Source organism: Castor canadensis, chromosome 7 (assembly GCF_047511655.1).
Source record: "Castor canadensis chromosome 7, mCasCan1.hap1v2, whole genome shotgun sequence".
NCBI lineage: Eukaryota > Metazoa > Chordata > Mammalia > Rodentia > Castoridae > Castor > Castor canadensis.
In genome coordinates this window covers 14373105-14389404 of record NC_133392.1, presented here as the reverse complement: position 1 = coordinate 14389404, position 16300 = coordinate 14373105, and the positions used below count along the sequence as shown (strand labels likewise).

The window sequence follows — 16300 nt, the reverse complement described above, 5'->3', positions numbered from 1 at the left end:
GCTGCTCCATCCAATACAGTAGCCACTGTCCATATAAAGCTATTTAAATTTAAGTCCCTAGGATGAAATAAAAAGCCACTCCAATAATCCTAGCACTCAGGAGGCTGAAGCAGCAGGATTGAGTGCAAGGCCAACCTGGGCTACATAGTGAGACCTGTCAAATAAAAAGAGAGAGAGAGAGAGAGAGAGAACTGGAAAGTGGGAGAGAGAAGAAAAAAAAAAAAAAGAAAGAAAGCTGTGGTTGAGGGCCAGGTGTGATGGCTCATGTCTGTAATCTCACCTACTTGGGAGGCAGAAATCAGGAGAACTGTAGTTTGAGGCAAAAAGTTAGAAAGACCCCATCTCAACCAGGAAGCCAGATGTGATGGTGTGCACCTATGGTCCCAACTATGTAGGAGGCCATAGGTAGGATGGAGGCCCAGGCAGTCCCAGGCAAAAAAACCCACACAGGACCCTATATAAAAAAATAACCTAAAACAAAAAGGACTGGCAGCTTGGCTCAAGTGGCAGTGCACTGTCTTAGTAAGCACAAGACCCTGAGTTTAAATCCCAGTAAACCACAAAAGAAATTCGTGGTTGCTTCCCACTCATAGAAGTGGGAATAGCCTCAGGCTATTTTTGCATCCATATTTCTCATTGTTCCTAAAAACAAACTCTTCACTCCAGCCAGGCTGGTGTATTCATTATTCACCCAACTCCATTTATGGAGTTAAGCATTTATTATGTGTAAAACCCATTCATTCATAAATATTTAATAAATAGTCACTGAGCATCTATTCTGTTATCATAATATACTGATGTTTGCATGCTGTGGGGAGCAAGACAAAGACCCTGGTTTCATGGAATTTAAGAGGCCAGTGGGTTAGAAAGTGGAGACCCCAGGAGAGGATGATCCCAGCCCCTGGAAACTTCCAATCTTTCATTAAAATGTGAAATGAGGGCCAGGAGTGTCATTCAACGGTAGAGACTATGCTTTGCATGTGCTAGTCCCTGAGTTCAATCTCCAGTAATCCCCTCCCACAAAAAAGGCAAATGGTCAAGAGTGCTTAAGGGCTGGCCTTTTTAATCCAGGCTCCAAGTGGGGAAGGAGTTCAGAAGGGATGGTTGGCTGGAATAAGAGATGGGAGTGTGGGGCTCAGCATCATGGACGATATAGGATGCAACCCAGGTATTCCAGGATGGGCGGAGGGTGCTTCCCATTCGGGGAAATGAGGAAAGACACAACAGTGGAAAGAAAATAAGAGCAATAGTCTGGGCTTGTTTTTGCCCAGAGGTTCCCCCAACACCTAGTCAGCAAAGCGCATGCTCAGCTCCAGGTTCTGCAGTGACTGATGACTCACCCTCAGCTCCTACCCTGCAGGGTTTCTGTCCAGCAAGGAGGGGAAGGCAGGCTCGTGATGATCTGTCGCAGCAAGTGAGCTGCTCCATAAGAGATTCAGAGAAAACAGAGGATGTTCAGAGGGGGAAATGCGCATGTCTGAGTTTAACATTATCTACAGAATCAGATTTTTATTCATTTACATCCAAATGATGCATGTAGGGAAAATATTTTGTTTCCAAGTGCTTTCTCACTGGTTTTCTTTACTGTAAGTGACTTGTGAAGTAGGCAGAGCAGGTAAGATTGTTTTTCAGATGAGCAAAAGCAGCGCACATATTTTAAGTGATCAGCTTGTGTCCGGAACATAAACAGGCAAGAGTAAGAACAAGTTCTCGGTCCACTCCTGCAGCAAAGGGCACACATTAAGAAGTTCGGTAATCGCGTATGAAACCTGGCAGGTGTAATGAAGCCACACAGGCCATTTGGATTTAAAAGGACAAGATGCAGGCAGCCTTCTGGAGTGGGGACATACCCCAAGGACCTTCGTCCACTACCCTTCACCTCAAGTCCTGCCTCCATCGCCCCCGCTCCTAGGTCTGTCCAACCACAACCATCCCTTAAGGCCCAAATCTATTCAACCCACATTGGGTTTTCCTCGCATTTATTTCACCCCCACTCATCTCCCAAGGGAGGGTGCACAGCTGTCTCTCTTCTGGCCACTACAGGACGTCCAGCCAGCACACAGCAGGTCAATAAGCATGGGCCGAAAGAATGCCTTGCTGGGACCTAGCCAGCTCAGTAAGGGTATGGATACCTTATGTCCCTCTCTCAGCAGACTGGGCCTGCCCGGCCCCGGGACCCTAGCAACTCGGGAGGAGCCCACGGACCACGCAAAACGAGGGGGCAGATGTGGAAGGCGGGACCGCTGGCGTCCCAGTCCACCGGGAAGCCCGCGCGCCACCCGGACTCACGTTCGCGGCTGGAAGCCCGGGCTAAGGCTTCCCGCCTCCGCAAAACGTGCTTCAAGATCAGTGAATGCTTCCCCATCTGCAAAATCATCTAGGGAAAGTGGTTTAAAAAAAAAAAAAAAAAAGGTTGAGAAAGTGCGAACCTCGGAGTCTGGGCCTCCACGTCGGACCTCAGCAAAGGGAGCGCGGGAGGAATCCCGGGCTCCAAGAAGAGGGAGAAATCTCGCCACAGGAGCAACGAGGGGCTTAGGCCTCGCGAGATCTGGGGGTCGGAAATCTCGTTGCGTTGCCTAGCTACAGGAGGACGCTCCCGGGCCCCCAAGCTAAACCCCGCTGTAGCCTTAAATCTCCTACCATGGGGGAAGACGGCGGCGGCCGCAGCTGTGGGACCACTAAGGAGCTGCAGAAGCTGAAGCAGCAGGCGTTGGAGTACTACCGGGAGAACGACGTTCCGCGCAGGCTGGAAGAGCTGCTCAATTCCACCTTCTACCTCCAGCCTGCTGACGTCTACGGGCACCTGGTAGGGACCTGGGACAAGCGCTCTTCTCCCTCCTGCCCCTCTCTGTCCCCCGCCCCCTGCGCTGCGGCAGCGCATTGCGCCTGAGCCGCATAATCGCGCGTGCGCGCTGTGCCTGGCCTTGGCGGTGCGCGGAGGAGACTTGGGAAGCGAGGACGCGGAGAGGGCACCTGGGTCGATGGCAGTGCAGAGAGAAAGTGGTGGGAAGGCGGCAGCCGGGAGAAAGAGGGCTCTAGGCGGATTTGTAGCCAGAACTGCTCAGAACTTGGCAGGCTTCCTCACTACCCATGGGCCTGCCTTCCAAAACCCATGCCTGACGCCTACCAACTGTCAGAGGCCCCCATTCCTCCACGGAATGAATGCCCTGGATTTGCTACAACTTGGCCTCAGCCCACCCTGGGGCCTCATCCAACTGGATCCCACTGCTTCCAAGTTTCAAGACCGCGCCCTTGCCCCTCCTGTTGTCTGCCTTGGTCCTTGACGCCACTGGGCTGCCTTCTCCCTAAACTTCACATTTCACCTTTTCCAGGTCGCCCAGGGCTAAGCGTCCTTGGGTGTACCTAGGGATTTTCCTACTTGTACTGTAATTCTTTGAGTCAGCCTTACCCAGGCAGCTTTTGAGGTCCTGGTGGGGGGGGGGCCTATAAAAAAGTTTTGGGTTTTGGGGGGTTTTTTTAACCTTAGGAGGAGCTCCTGCTGTTCTGTGAGCCCCTTCTATGTGTTTTTTGTTATTTCAGTCCTTAGAACCATTGCAAGATAAAAATGATTCCCCCTTTCCAAATAAAGAACCGTGGCCCAAGAATTTAAATTATTTTCTGAAGGCTTACAATGAGTTACAAATTAAAAAAAAGAAAATCAAGCCAGGACTGTGTTTCCAGTACCTAACAGTGTGTGGTACATAGGGACACTCAGGAACTGTTTTGTGAGATGAATGAGTTAATTATCGACTTGAATTCCATTCTCTTTCTACTGTCTCTTGCTAGAGGAATTAGTGAAGCTATCTAGTCTAACCTGGTTTTAGAAAGACTAATCCCTGTCTCACAGGTACTTAGTGCACAAGTTACAACTGGAAACTTGGATGCTCTTCCCAGTCTGTTAGGCAGCCAGGACACTGGTTTGTCCAGCTTTCGGGGAGTTTATACCTTGTTTAGGCACAAAAACCTCTGATACGTGTGATAATTGGAGAATAACATACAGTGATATATGATTGTGTGTTAGATGAGGGGCTGTGAGCACTGTATGCCCATTAAAGGAAATCAGGAATGGAGACAATCCCTGCAGGCTGGAATAGCCAGGAAAGCTTTGGCTCAGACCTTGAAGGATGTTCAAGAATTGTAATGTGGGCAAATGTAAGAATGATAAAATATAAAAAGAATTGCATTGACAAAGCAATCTCCTTTTCATTTTCATAGTCTGTTCTAGACCATCCCTGTTTCACCTAGTTTTTCCCTCATCTACTGAGTCCATCCTGCACAGTGCTACCTGAGCAATATTCCTAATACTCAAGGTGGACCATAATTCTCTTACTCAGAAACCTGTGGCTTCTCATTGGCTGAGTAAGATCACACACATTCATTCGTGTGATACGTGGCAATCAGGCCACACCTCTGGTAACAGGATTATCTTCCACTGCCATCCTCTCAATCCTCTACATTGGACCACTTACTGGGACTCAAAAACCTGACATTGGCCACTCCTTTCCCTTTGCTCATCCCATTGTCTGTAGCTAGAGCATCTGCCCTCTATTTCTCTGCCTTGTCTGCCTGTTGAAGTATTATACATCCTTAGTCTTCAGCTCACGTGCCATCTCTTCTGTATTTCTCAGACATAAAGGAATTCAGGGATGGAGAACATTGGCAACAGCAGTACAATGCATTCATCATAAAACTCATTGAAAGAGATTTAGACTGGGAATCAGGCAGATCTGGGTTTGATTTTCAGCTCTGGTAATGATTAGCTGTGAGAAGAGTGTTATATTGATGGGCACCCAATGGATACACCTCTTAAGACAAATGCTTTTATGGAAGTCCTGCCCACATTGACTCTGGACTCAGCCATGTGTCTTGCTTTGATTACCAGGACCTTGTCAGACATGATCCAAACAGAGGATAAGTGCTGCCATGTTGAGGTTTATTCTCTCTGCTTTGCGGAAGTTCAGTTACCTTGCTGGAGAGAGAAACCATGCAAAGACATGCCTTGGCAGATCTCAGGCAGTTAGTATATGATATGAGAAAGACATGTCTATGTCAATAAAACTACTTTGGATATTCTTGCTTTGTCAAGTCTCCAGATGATACATCTGTATACAAGACCCCAGGAAAAGAATTTCCCAGTTTCAGATTGAAGAATCATGAGCAAATAAATGGTTTGGGCCACTAAGTTCCAGGGTGTACTGTTACAAGCAGTACATCATTAAAACATTGGCCATATGATCTTGGACAATTTATTTCTCTGGAACTCAGTTTGCTCCTCTGTGGAATAAAGATGGTACCACCTGTTTTAGTTGAATTGAGAATTTGATGACATAAAGTATGCAGAGTGTTCAGGGCACTCTGACATTCACTGATTTAAATATGAATCCTGTATATGCCAGGCACTGTAGTGTGTGATACAGTGAAAAAAGAATATACACTTCCAAGTACATATTAAGCACTTTAAAATACTAGTTCCCTTCCCCTCTTAACAGAATATGTGGCATATTACAGGTACTCACACTTGTTGAATTGAACTCACTACAACACACAAGCTATAAGATTAATAACATTCTCCCTCTCCCAATTCTCTAAATTCATTTAAACATTTGTAACATACAAACCACCCATTCTTAAAATACACTGATGGGCTTAAAAATTGGCTTTTGCTTTTGTTCTGCCGGGACCTCACCTCTGAACTGGCTCAGATGACCTGTTGTCTGGAATGAAGTCACTGGATCTTGAACTGAAGGACAGAGACCTGGTCTGCTGAATAGAAATAAAGAACCCAATCCTCTGATAGAAAAGAGGGAAATGAAGGAGTGCCCTCACTTTCCCTCCTCCCATCAGTTCCTCCTCCCTTGTGCTCCTTTGCAGAGAACATAGATTTATTTATTTTTGGCAGAATTGGGGCTTGAACTCAGGGTCTTGCACTTGCTAGGCAGGTACCATACCCCTTGAGCAGAACACAGCTTTGAGCAGTTTCTCTCTGACTCTTGGAGTGGGCTTTCCACCTCAGCTTTTTTCTTTCTTCAGTCTTCTTCTTGGATCACTTCCAAGTGGCTTCTGCTTCCCCACCTCAATGAAACTATTTCTAAGGTTTCCAACAAGCCTCTTTGATCACATAGGACTATGTATAAGCTGATGGTGAATGAGATACAGTCACTGCATAAGTCTTCACTTCAAAAAAGCCAGATGCCCTGTTGGGAGGAAAAAAATTGGTCTCTTTCAGGGTTCTTTTAAATTTGAATGCACCACAGCATTCTAGAAACTATCTTGGGCAGAGGGATCAGTTAGACAGTTGGGTTACTCTAGGAAGGCCTGCTAAAGAGTGACATGGGGCCTTTGAGTTAAGAAAGGTATAGAAGTTTCTGCTGGGAGTTCAAGAGACAACATATTGCCTCATCGTGCCAGAGACAGCATGGGACAGAATCCAAATCTCAGTAATGAGGGCAGGGCAATTTCCACAGAGGTGCAGGGTTAACCCTGAACTGGGAAGGACACTCGTGGAAAGGCTTAGTAAACTACAGGAAATGCAAATGACCTTTTGAAGATGAATTCAATGTGGTTTTCTGACTTTTTGATTTTCTTGTTTGTGTGTGTGTGTGTGTTGAAGGCCAACTACTTTTCTGGACTTGCAAAGCCTCCCACTATATTCAAAATAGTGGGAAAAAGCATCCTGGATGGACTAGGACTTCCTACACTACAAGTGGAAATATTCTGCACCATTCAAAATTTTCCCAAGGTATGAGGCAGTTTAAATGTGTTCTTCAATATGACATGCCCTCCTGGCAAGGAGTTAGAGCTCTGTCTAAATTGTAAAATATTAATGTTTTGAAGTTTAGTGTCTTGGAAAAAAATTATGTATCTACATATTATATATGTAGATATATAATACATATATATAATTACTCATAAGTACTCATGTAAGCATGAATTATATAATCAACCATGAACTGTTTTTGCTATTTATTATGCTTAAATGTAACTTTGATATAGACATGACATGCTAACCAGGTGATGAACCAAGATGGAGAAAAAAAATGAGGCCAAAATAGTTTTAAGACTCTGACATTCCAATGTGATGATTTCTACAAATATACATATAGGTTTACAGGTTAATATATTTATAGACTGATTTAAGTAAAGAAAATTCATTTAAATAATTTTGACAGTCCATGTTAATTCACTTTAACTGCTACAAAGTTGTTAGAAATAATTTCACTACAGCAAATAGTTATGAATAAATGTGTTCCTGCAGCAATTTATCGGAGAGGTAGTGACAGAAATGAATTTCAATGTAGTAGGGTTTTCACAGCGTAATAACGTCAAATGTTTCTTGAAGTCAGTTTTCACAGTGTTGCCAGATACAAAAATATCTCAAAGAAAATTATATATTCTTGTTTTCCCCTTGAAATAGGTGATAAAATACCATTCGTGTTAAAAGCTAGATTCATTGAATTTCTAATTTTCTGTGAAAGGTAAGGAAGATATGGGGCACATTTTTGTCATTTTCAGAACATCTGCTCTGTGATGATCCCCACTCACTTTGAAGTCCAGGAAAATGCTGTGCCAGAGCTGGTGGAAGCAGAAGAGGCAGAAAGGAGGCTGGCGGTGACCACAGCAGTGCAGTGGGTCAATGAGAGCATCACTGAGGAACTGCAGGGCCTGGTGCCCTCCAACCAGGCTAAGGTGGATGCCATGCTGAGGTATAGCTTCCTTTTTGAAATAGAATCATCAATTTACATATATACATATATATGTTGTCTTTCCAGTTCACCTCCCAAAAAAATGGCTGTGTGTAATCCATAAAGGTGGGAAGTCAATTTGAGAAGCATGTTAAAGCAGCAATACTTTACGTAAAATATAGTTTTCTCCTGAAAATTCTATTATTAAAATCCTACTGTGTAAGGGTTTTAGGGCCTGTTTGGTCTTTTTTCCTGCAGAGAGCTTTCCTAGAATTCAGCAGAAAAGCTTGTCAGGAAAAGGATCAAGTTATGAATCCAGGGGGTGTCCCCAGTCCCTCCTATGTCACCTTTGTGCTCCTACCCTTCCATGTAGTCACAATGGCTGTTGCTTATGTTCTGTCCTCCAGCCACAACCAAGTCATCATACTTAGCCCTGGATTAGTGGGGTTTGACCCTAAAATTCAAAAACCAAGGAAGAATTTTCTAGGGCTATGTAGTATTGTTCAATGCTATGCAAAGAAATGAGTCAGAATTACTTTTCCTTTTGTGCAGCCTTAATGTCTCCACTGCCTTGACCAAGCAAGATCAAATCTATTTTCTTTTCTTAAGCTTTTCATGCTTAATTGTGCATGTCATGTTTTAGTTTGTCTTGGAGTCAGATGAGGACCTTTGTAAAGGAAAAATTTTCAAAAATAGTTTTCAGTTTCCTTTGAATTTCTGAACGCTATTCCTTTTTTTTTTTGGTATTATTATACCAAGCTCTCAGTCACACCCTCTACTTTATTACATCTCTTTTTTCTTAATCCTGGAGATTTTCACTCCTCAAACCTCCCATCTGGACTGGTTCCTCTCTAGTCCTTCTAGAGAGAAATCATAAAGATTTCGTGTTCACCTATTTCTGGGTCCTTTTTTCTTGATTTGTTGGATTATATCCTTTGAAATCAAGATGAGAAAGGAAATGTGAGCTATAAGGTTTTTTGAGTTCTTATATGTGTGGAAATGTCAGTACTTTGTGTTAGGAAAAATGCCGCTCACAAAGCTCACAAGAAAAGTTTCACGTCCATAGAGCAAAGTTTAATGTCAGGCTCGAACTGCCAGGCTGGCCGGGGAAAATATGGCACAGCAGCGATTCTGGGCCAGGCATGGCTTTTATAGCAGGGGGAGGGTAAGGAAGTTAGCACATGCCTGGTAGTCTCTGGTCGGGGTGGGGCTGTCTTAGAGCGCGGGAATTTCTGTTAAGGGCGGGGCTGTCCTTGGGAGTTTCTCAGGAGAGGTCTGAGGATAAAATGGCTGCCGATTTATAAATGGTGACATTATTGTTCTATCATTCCCCCATTTTTTCTGTAATAATGATGAGGGTAGGGGCTGAAGATCAGGAATTGGGGGAAAGCATTGGCCTCTTAGTTGCTTCCTGCTGTTAGGGGGTGCTGTATAGGGCAAGATCCTCAGATTCCTGCATCCTGGTGGGGGCCCTCATAGCAGTCCTCTGGACAGTTTTGGAGAGGTTGATAGCCCTGGATGTACAACTGGTTATGATGCAAGGGAGGAAGCTTAAGAATAGGAGAGCAAGAAACACAGGCATTAGGATGGGCATTGGCCAGGAGAACCACTGAGAAATGTTGTTCCCTAGAGGATTCCAAGAGTCCGTTCCTTAAGAGGTGCTGCCACTGGGGGATCCCATTGAGCTTGACAGCCGTGGGTGTTGTGAGAATGACCAGATGAGGGATGGTCCACCAAGGTCCCAATGGAGAGGGTAGAAGATCCCTTAGGAGAACAAGATCCCCTGGTTTAACAGAAATTGTTATAGGGTGGGGCAGGATCTGGTCTGTATGCTCTCTGAGAAGTTCCCTTGAGGAGGTTAAGATAAGGTAGATAGTCAGCCAGAGGAGCAGGGTCTGTTGGAGGCAAGTTTATTAGGAGGATCATAAAAGGTGTCTGCTAAGGGACTGCATATCTAGGGATACAGATTCTGCAAAATCCTGTAACTCCCAAGAAAGTTGTAAGCTGCTTTATGGTATGGGGGAGAGGGAAATGGAAGATTGGGTTGATGCATTTAAGACTCAGGGAGTGAGTCTGTCCCTTTAAGGCCACACCTAGGTAGGTGACCTGTGGGAGGCAGGGGCTGTCAGGATTTAAAGGTAACACTCTTGGATAAAAGAGAGCTCTAGCTCACTTTTTATATAACTTTGTAAATGTTTGTACCATAATTAGATAAAGTATAGACACAACACTGTTACAAGGTGGTCATTTTAGACACATAAGCAAATATGTAAATGAACTCTGATTTAGTAGTACTTCAAGCTTGACAAGATCAGCAGAAAACACAAATAATTTCTTTGATAAAGTCTTTCTCTGTAATGAGTTTTAGTAGATGTTACTCAGAGCAGAACAATATTAAGATAACCTTGTTATTTTATAGACATAGAGAATTTGATTTTAGTTTGACATGACCCTAAAAATCTTTTAGGCAACTCTTAGATTATAGTCAACTTTAACTTTATCACACACCAAAAATTTTTATTATACACTTTTAAAACTTACTTAGACCTTTATATAACATATTAAACCCTTTGATGGCTTGTCTTTATCCATCCTATTTAAAACAATCTTTAGGACAAATCCTTCTTTACAAAATACTTTCTCATCCAAAAACATTCCTTTTTCCTTTAACTTCTCAAAAAATACATTCACTACCTATCTATATCCTTTCCAGTTGTTTACTTTGTAACTTGTATTTTAAAATTAGCTTTTATAAGAATTTTGAATTTATTTTAGGGGCTGGAGCAAATAATTAGTAGCCCTTGTTGTTTTAAGGAATTTATGATAGGCATAAGGCCTCATGTCCCTCAGGCTTGAGGGGATATTGTTCTGGGTGTGGAAACTGTGAGGGATTTTTGAGTTTTATTTAAATAGGGAGGGCCAGCCTGGCTCGCCCTACACTCATCTCATCCAGTCCACACTGTGGGATCTCTTTGTTCCTGAAGGAGGGGGCAGCAGAGATAGCTGCCTGGGAGCAGGAGAATTTGAGCTTTTAGTTGAGATAGTAAATCCCGTCCCAGCAGGGACACTGGAGTTTCAGGTACTATGAGGAGAATGACAGAAGAGGAGGTCTCCCCAAGAGCAGGCCAGAGGCTGGGTAAAATAACACTCTAGGGGCTGGCCAAATATGCCCCAAATGATAACCTCGTCATTGGACCTAGGACCAGGAGAGAATGGTAAAACAGAGATATGAGCTCCACTGTCTAGCTGGAAAATGATATTTTGTTTTTCTGCCATCATGGCTACCCCAAGGCTCCTCAGCATTGATGCCAAGAACTGGAGTGTGGACAGGGGACCAGGACCCATTAATCCATAGGAAGTGGTACCTCACCTTCCATCTGGAGGTGGGGGCACTTAGACCTCCAGTGGTTACCTTTGCAGAGAGGGCAGGGTCCCGGTTGGGGACGGGGCTGTCTCCCATTCTGTCCCCCCTTTTGAGCATCCTCTGCAGAAGTGCCCCTCCTGTCCACCATGGTAGCAAGTTCAGGATACAGGCCCCAGTTGGGTGGGGCCCTCTCTGAGAGCAGCAATGAGGCCATGGTGTCTCTTATCTTTTTCTTTTCTGTTAGTAAGGTCCTGGACATACAGACATAGCCGTAAATACAGACGTGGCTAGCTGTATTACTTGGTTCAATGACTTTTCTCCTTCAGCCACAGACTTTGAGTTTTTTACGTATATCTGGGGCTGACTGTTAGAAATTTATCTTTGAGGAGAACCTCTCTCACCTGTGACTCTGGGTCCACTGTGGTATGCTTTCAGATAGTGTCCTTAAGATGCTGCAGAAAGGTAAGGGGATTTTCTTTAGGGCATTGTTGTAAAGCAAAGTTGTTATTTTACATTGACACCTGACACTCTGGAGAGCAAGTCTCTGAACTGTTCTGGGCCTCAGTTTCCTCACTTGAAGAATGAGGGATCTGGTCTAGGTTAAACTACTTACTTCCACTATGAGATGGCTGAAGTGATTAGCCACTTATTTTCCTTACCATTTTTTTTTTTATTTAGCAATGCTGGGCAATTGAACCCAGGGCTTTGCACATGCTGGGCAGACATTCTCCCACTGAGCTACTTCCTCGGCCCCAAATATCTTTTTTTGTCTTTGGCTGTACTGGATTTGAACTCAGGACTTTATGCCTACAAAGTGGTACTCTACTGCTTGAGCCATATCACCAGCCCCTTTTAGTGTGGATCTGTCAAGGGGACTGCCTGTGCCCCTGTAGGTAGGCACATTTATTCCCTCATTTCCAGGTGCCACTAGTAATGGGGCTCATTGTAAATGGTAATCATTTCCAACCTGAGTGGCCTGGGCCCGAACCCATTGCTTTTCTAATGAGACAAGGGTCTGGTCTATTAGAAGCATAATATCCTTTCATGTCAGTTGAAAGGTTTGGATTAAAGAGATAAAGGCTTGAATGTATTTGTCTGGGCATCAGTATAGCTGTCCAGATGTTTTTAAATTTCCCTTAGATCTGATTACTGGAAGGGGACATAAGACTTGCCCTCTTCCAACCATTACCTGTAGAAGGGGGAAGCACCCATTAGGAGGTTCTGGATATTAGGGTGGCTTAGAAGGTAAAAATTTGTATAGGGGACCTTAGTTCATTTTTTCCCCTTTTATAGAAAAGGTCTAATTGGAGTATGGTATTGTAATTTAAGGAACCCTGTGAAGGCCACTTCTCTTGGTCACCCAACACATACTGAGGCCCAGCCTGAGTACAAAGCTTCCAACATCTACAAGCCAGAAGACTGGAAGGTGTAGATCCCATCTAGAAAGAACAAGACATTAGGACCTGTCTTTTAGCTAACAGCAGGCAGCCTCTTTAATAAAGGCTACTTTTTAAACAAAGGAATAAATCATCTGTAAAGTTAGAGAAGGTCATTTAGAGGGCATCCAGGGCCAATAACAGTACCATATGGGACAACTAGTATTAATATTTGGAGGGACAAATTTATGTTGAGGCTGAAAGTATAGAAAATTTTAAATGAGAAGTTTATTACAGTAATGTCTATTTTGTTATTTTGGGGATTATAACCTTGAGCTAACAATTGGCTTACAAGGGCTGGGTCTAGTACCCTGAGGTGTGAGGCGGGGCTAGGAGCAGGGTGTGTGGAAGGCATCGACCCCCTCCACACACACCCAGGACAAGTGAGCCTGTCACCCCTCTCCCCTTCCTGTGTACTCTGCGCATATTTTATTCTAGGGGAAGTGGCGGTAGGCTGCAGCCACCACCATGTGTGGCTGGAGGCCTAGGATGTGTGTTGGGTTGGCCTATGGATTCTCTTAGCTATGGCAGGCGTTCCCACTGTGCAGGAGTGTGCCTGTTTGCTTTCCCTCCTTCCCTTGTGGGGGCAGAGTTAGGGCATTAGCGTGGCAGGTGCAGTTTTTTTTGTAAGCACCTTTTGTAAAGCAGCTGATTTAAAGTTACTTTAGATTGAGAGGCCTGGAAAACTAGTGGGAATAACTTAAGTCATAAGGTACCATGCTACAAGTTTTTCATGGGAGGCAGGGTCCCAGTAAGCCCAGAGAGAGGAAGGCAGACAGAGACAAAGGACACGTGGTGAGACCATGGGGGAAGCAGAAAAGGTGTCCTGACATCTTAGGTAAGGGAGGAGAAGGCAGAGCCTGGAGGCATGACACACGCCTGAGGGATTAGCCATCACCTGTGTCTCTAGGTCACGCCCATTGACTGGTACTGGAACACTTTCAGCAACATGAAACCTCCACTCTCTGGTCACTGTCTCAGGCTAAAGGGGCATTAGACAGAGGGAAAGAGAAGCAGTCAGATGCCATAATCAAACAGGACTCCCCCAACGTAGCATGAGGCATACCAAATAAACCCCAGGCTTGGTCTCAGCCCACAGGGAGGGAGCATGAGCTCTCCCAGAGCTGGAACCGTCTTGAGGCCAGAGTTGGCAAGGAGTGGCTTGCTTAACTCCATGACAGGAAAGTCCTTCAGGAAGATAGGAAGAGACAGGCAGCCTGAGCAGTGCAAGAAGTCTGCTTACATGGGGAAGGAAGAGGTTTGGGAGAGGATTTGGTTCATTTAGAAGCTGGTTTAGAGGCTAACAGAACCTACGCAGGGGAACAGGAAGTACAGAGGGAGGGTTTGGTGCGGAGATAGGGAAAGGATTGGACGTAGGGAAGTTCCTTCCATTTACCAGCATGCTCACAGAAATTATATAAATCCCTTAAAATATTGGGATTGAAAGTGCCATTAAGTGGCCATTTGGAGGCATTGTCTAATGGGTATTGGGCCCATACCTGTTTACAGAGAAAAATGAGCTTTTATGGCTTAAGATCAGGCATTAGGCGGAGGGGCCCAAGGTTGGCTAGGAGACATCCCAATGGGGAGTCTGAAGGAATTTGGGAAGGTCCAACTCCCATGGTGAGGCCTGACCTGAGGAGAGATATGGTGGGCATCCCCGAAATATCAACTCCTCAGGAGAGAGAGAGAGAGAGATGTGGATTATCCATAGGGAAAATCTTCACCACGGGGGTCCACAGTCCCTAGTGGGGAACCCGGTTCCCAGGACAGGAGTGAGCCGAGACCTAGCACTAGGATTTCGAGGAAATGAGAGAGAGATCAGGGCTCTGCATGCGAGGAGGACTCACTGAGAGAGAGGACCTTGAGGGAAGATTGGCCGGTGGTGGATGGCAATTGGAGGCGCGCTGGGGTGGAGGAAATTCCCTGTGAGCTGTGAGAGAGTGGCGTTTTCTAGGATCAGGGGTTCCTGCAAAGCAGCTCAGATCCCAGAGGAAGGGAATGGGAGTTGGGGTGGGGGAGGCTGGGAGAGCAAGGTCAGTGCCGGGAGCACACCCGATCCTAGTCAGGGCACCAAAATGTTAGGAAAAACGCCACTCCCAAAGAAAGCTCACAAGAAAAGTCTCACGTCCATAGAGCAAAGTTTAATGGCAGGCTCGAACTACCAGGGTGGCCGGGGAAAATACCGCGCAGCAGCGATTCTGGGCCAGGCATGGCTTTTATAGAAGGGGAGGGTAAGGAAGTTAGCGCATGCGCGGTAGTCTCTGGTCGGGGTGGGGCTGGCTTAGAGCGTGGGAATTCTGTTAAGGGCGGGGCTGTCCTTGGGAGTTTCTCAAGTGAGGTCTGAGGATAAAATGGCTGCAATTTACAAATGGTGACATTATTGTTCTATCACTTTGTTCTCTTGGTTGATAGTTTAGATAAGTATGGAATTTTCTGGTGAAATCAATTTCTCTCAGTTCTTTAAAGGCATTACCCCATTGGCATCTGGATTGTTAATAAATCTAATGTAAATCTGACTTTCACAGTTTTTTTTTTTTTTTTTTTTTTGTCTGTGGAGATCTTTATTCTCTTCTTCTTTTTTTGGGGGGGGGGTTGCTGAAATTTTATGTAGTTGTAACTAAGTAGGATTTACCAAAAGTTTTATAAGACTCCCCCAACATATAATGCTATATTTCACTGTGCTTACTTCATAGCTTTGTCTTCTAAATCTCGTTTATACAAAAAGAAAATCCAAAGACCTTAATCTAATTATACCTTCAAACTTTACTTTGAAAGTGCAAAAAGAGCTCAAATAATTTTAAAAATAGCAGCCAAAATCTTGAAACATTTATTTCCAAGCTAAAATGAATTTCAGTTCTTGAACACAGTTTTAATAGTATCATTATTTTTTGGCCTTAAAATTAAAGCCAATTTGTTCTTATGTAACTAAAAAGCAAATCACTGAAGCTTGCTGGGGTCAGCTCTAAAACATGATCAAAAGTACAGAAAGGTGTTTCTAAATCTCTTATTATAAGGTCATACATAGTCTCTTGCTCTCAAGGGCATTCTTTGTAAATAAAGTGAAAGAACATAAGGAGAAGAAAGAACTGGAAAGGAGCTTGGAAGACTCAGTTGTGCCTGCACCTCCACCTGTATTACCGCCTGTACCTCCTCCACCTCCTCCTAAAAAGAAAATGCAGAAACCAGGTCAGTGGCTTATCATCTTGCAGAACCTTCAGTGACAAACATGGGGAAGAAAGCCTGACACTTGGACTGCTTGGCTTCCAGCCAAGTGCTATCCATCCTCTATTCCAGGTCCTTGCTTGAAGTCACTCTACTGGGTGAGCAAGGTTTTACTCTACCACACTTTCCATTTTTGTTTGTAAAATAGAGTAAAATGATTGATTTCTCATTTCAGAGGTGAGCATATATTAAATAAAGTGTATTGAACAGTGGCAATGTGGGAGGCAGGGGATGGCATGAAGGAACCTTTCACCTTATCAGGAAGTTTCCATTAAGTAATCAAAAAGCCATTCCATATTTTAAAGACTGTTGAAATCCTTTCATTTAGACAACCACCTTTTTCTCAGTCCTATGTCACATATAAATAAACATCTGCTTTAGTTCGCTATTTCAAAGCAAATTAAGTGACGTTATCACTTCAATTTACCCTTTGTTCCATGTCTTCCAAGAGATTGCTAACCTCAGCCCCTCCAGGATGTTAATGCTGGAACTGCTCCCAGTATTGTCATTGTTTTCATATCATGGTATTGTCATATGTCATTGGACTAGAGCCTACTCCTCATTCAACTTGCTTTTATTGCTGGTAACTAGGG

At 44.3% G+C, this 16300-nt stretch overlaps 1 protein-coding gene across 5 annotated transcripts in view; it reads right to left on the bottom strand.

Annotated features, from left to right (window-relative positions):
- Nucleotides 1-2896, bottom strand: part of Hspa12a (heat shock protein family A (Hsp70) member 12A) — a 163154-nt gene extending 160258 nt beyond the window's left edge. The window contains exon 1 of one of the 5 annotated variants that reach the window (XM_074078217.1): nucleotides 2641-2896. In XM_074078217.1, the coding sequence (XP_073934318.1) occupies nucleotides 2641-2881 (241 nt within the window). In that variant the 5' untranslated portion in view covers nucleotides 2882-2896. Of the gene's footprint in view, nucleotides 1-2429; nucleotides 2579-2640 lie in introns of those variants that run through there. The other 4 variants (XM_074078222.1, XM_074078218.1, XM_074078221.1 and 1 more) reach the window with 4 other exon arrangements.
- Between the last annotated feature and the right edge of the window lie 13404 nt (nucleotides 2897-16300).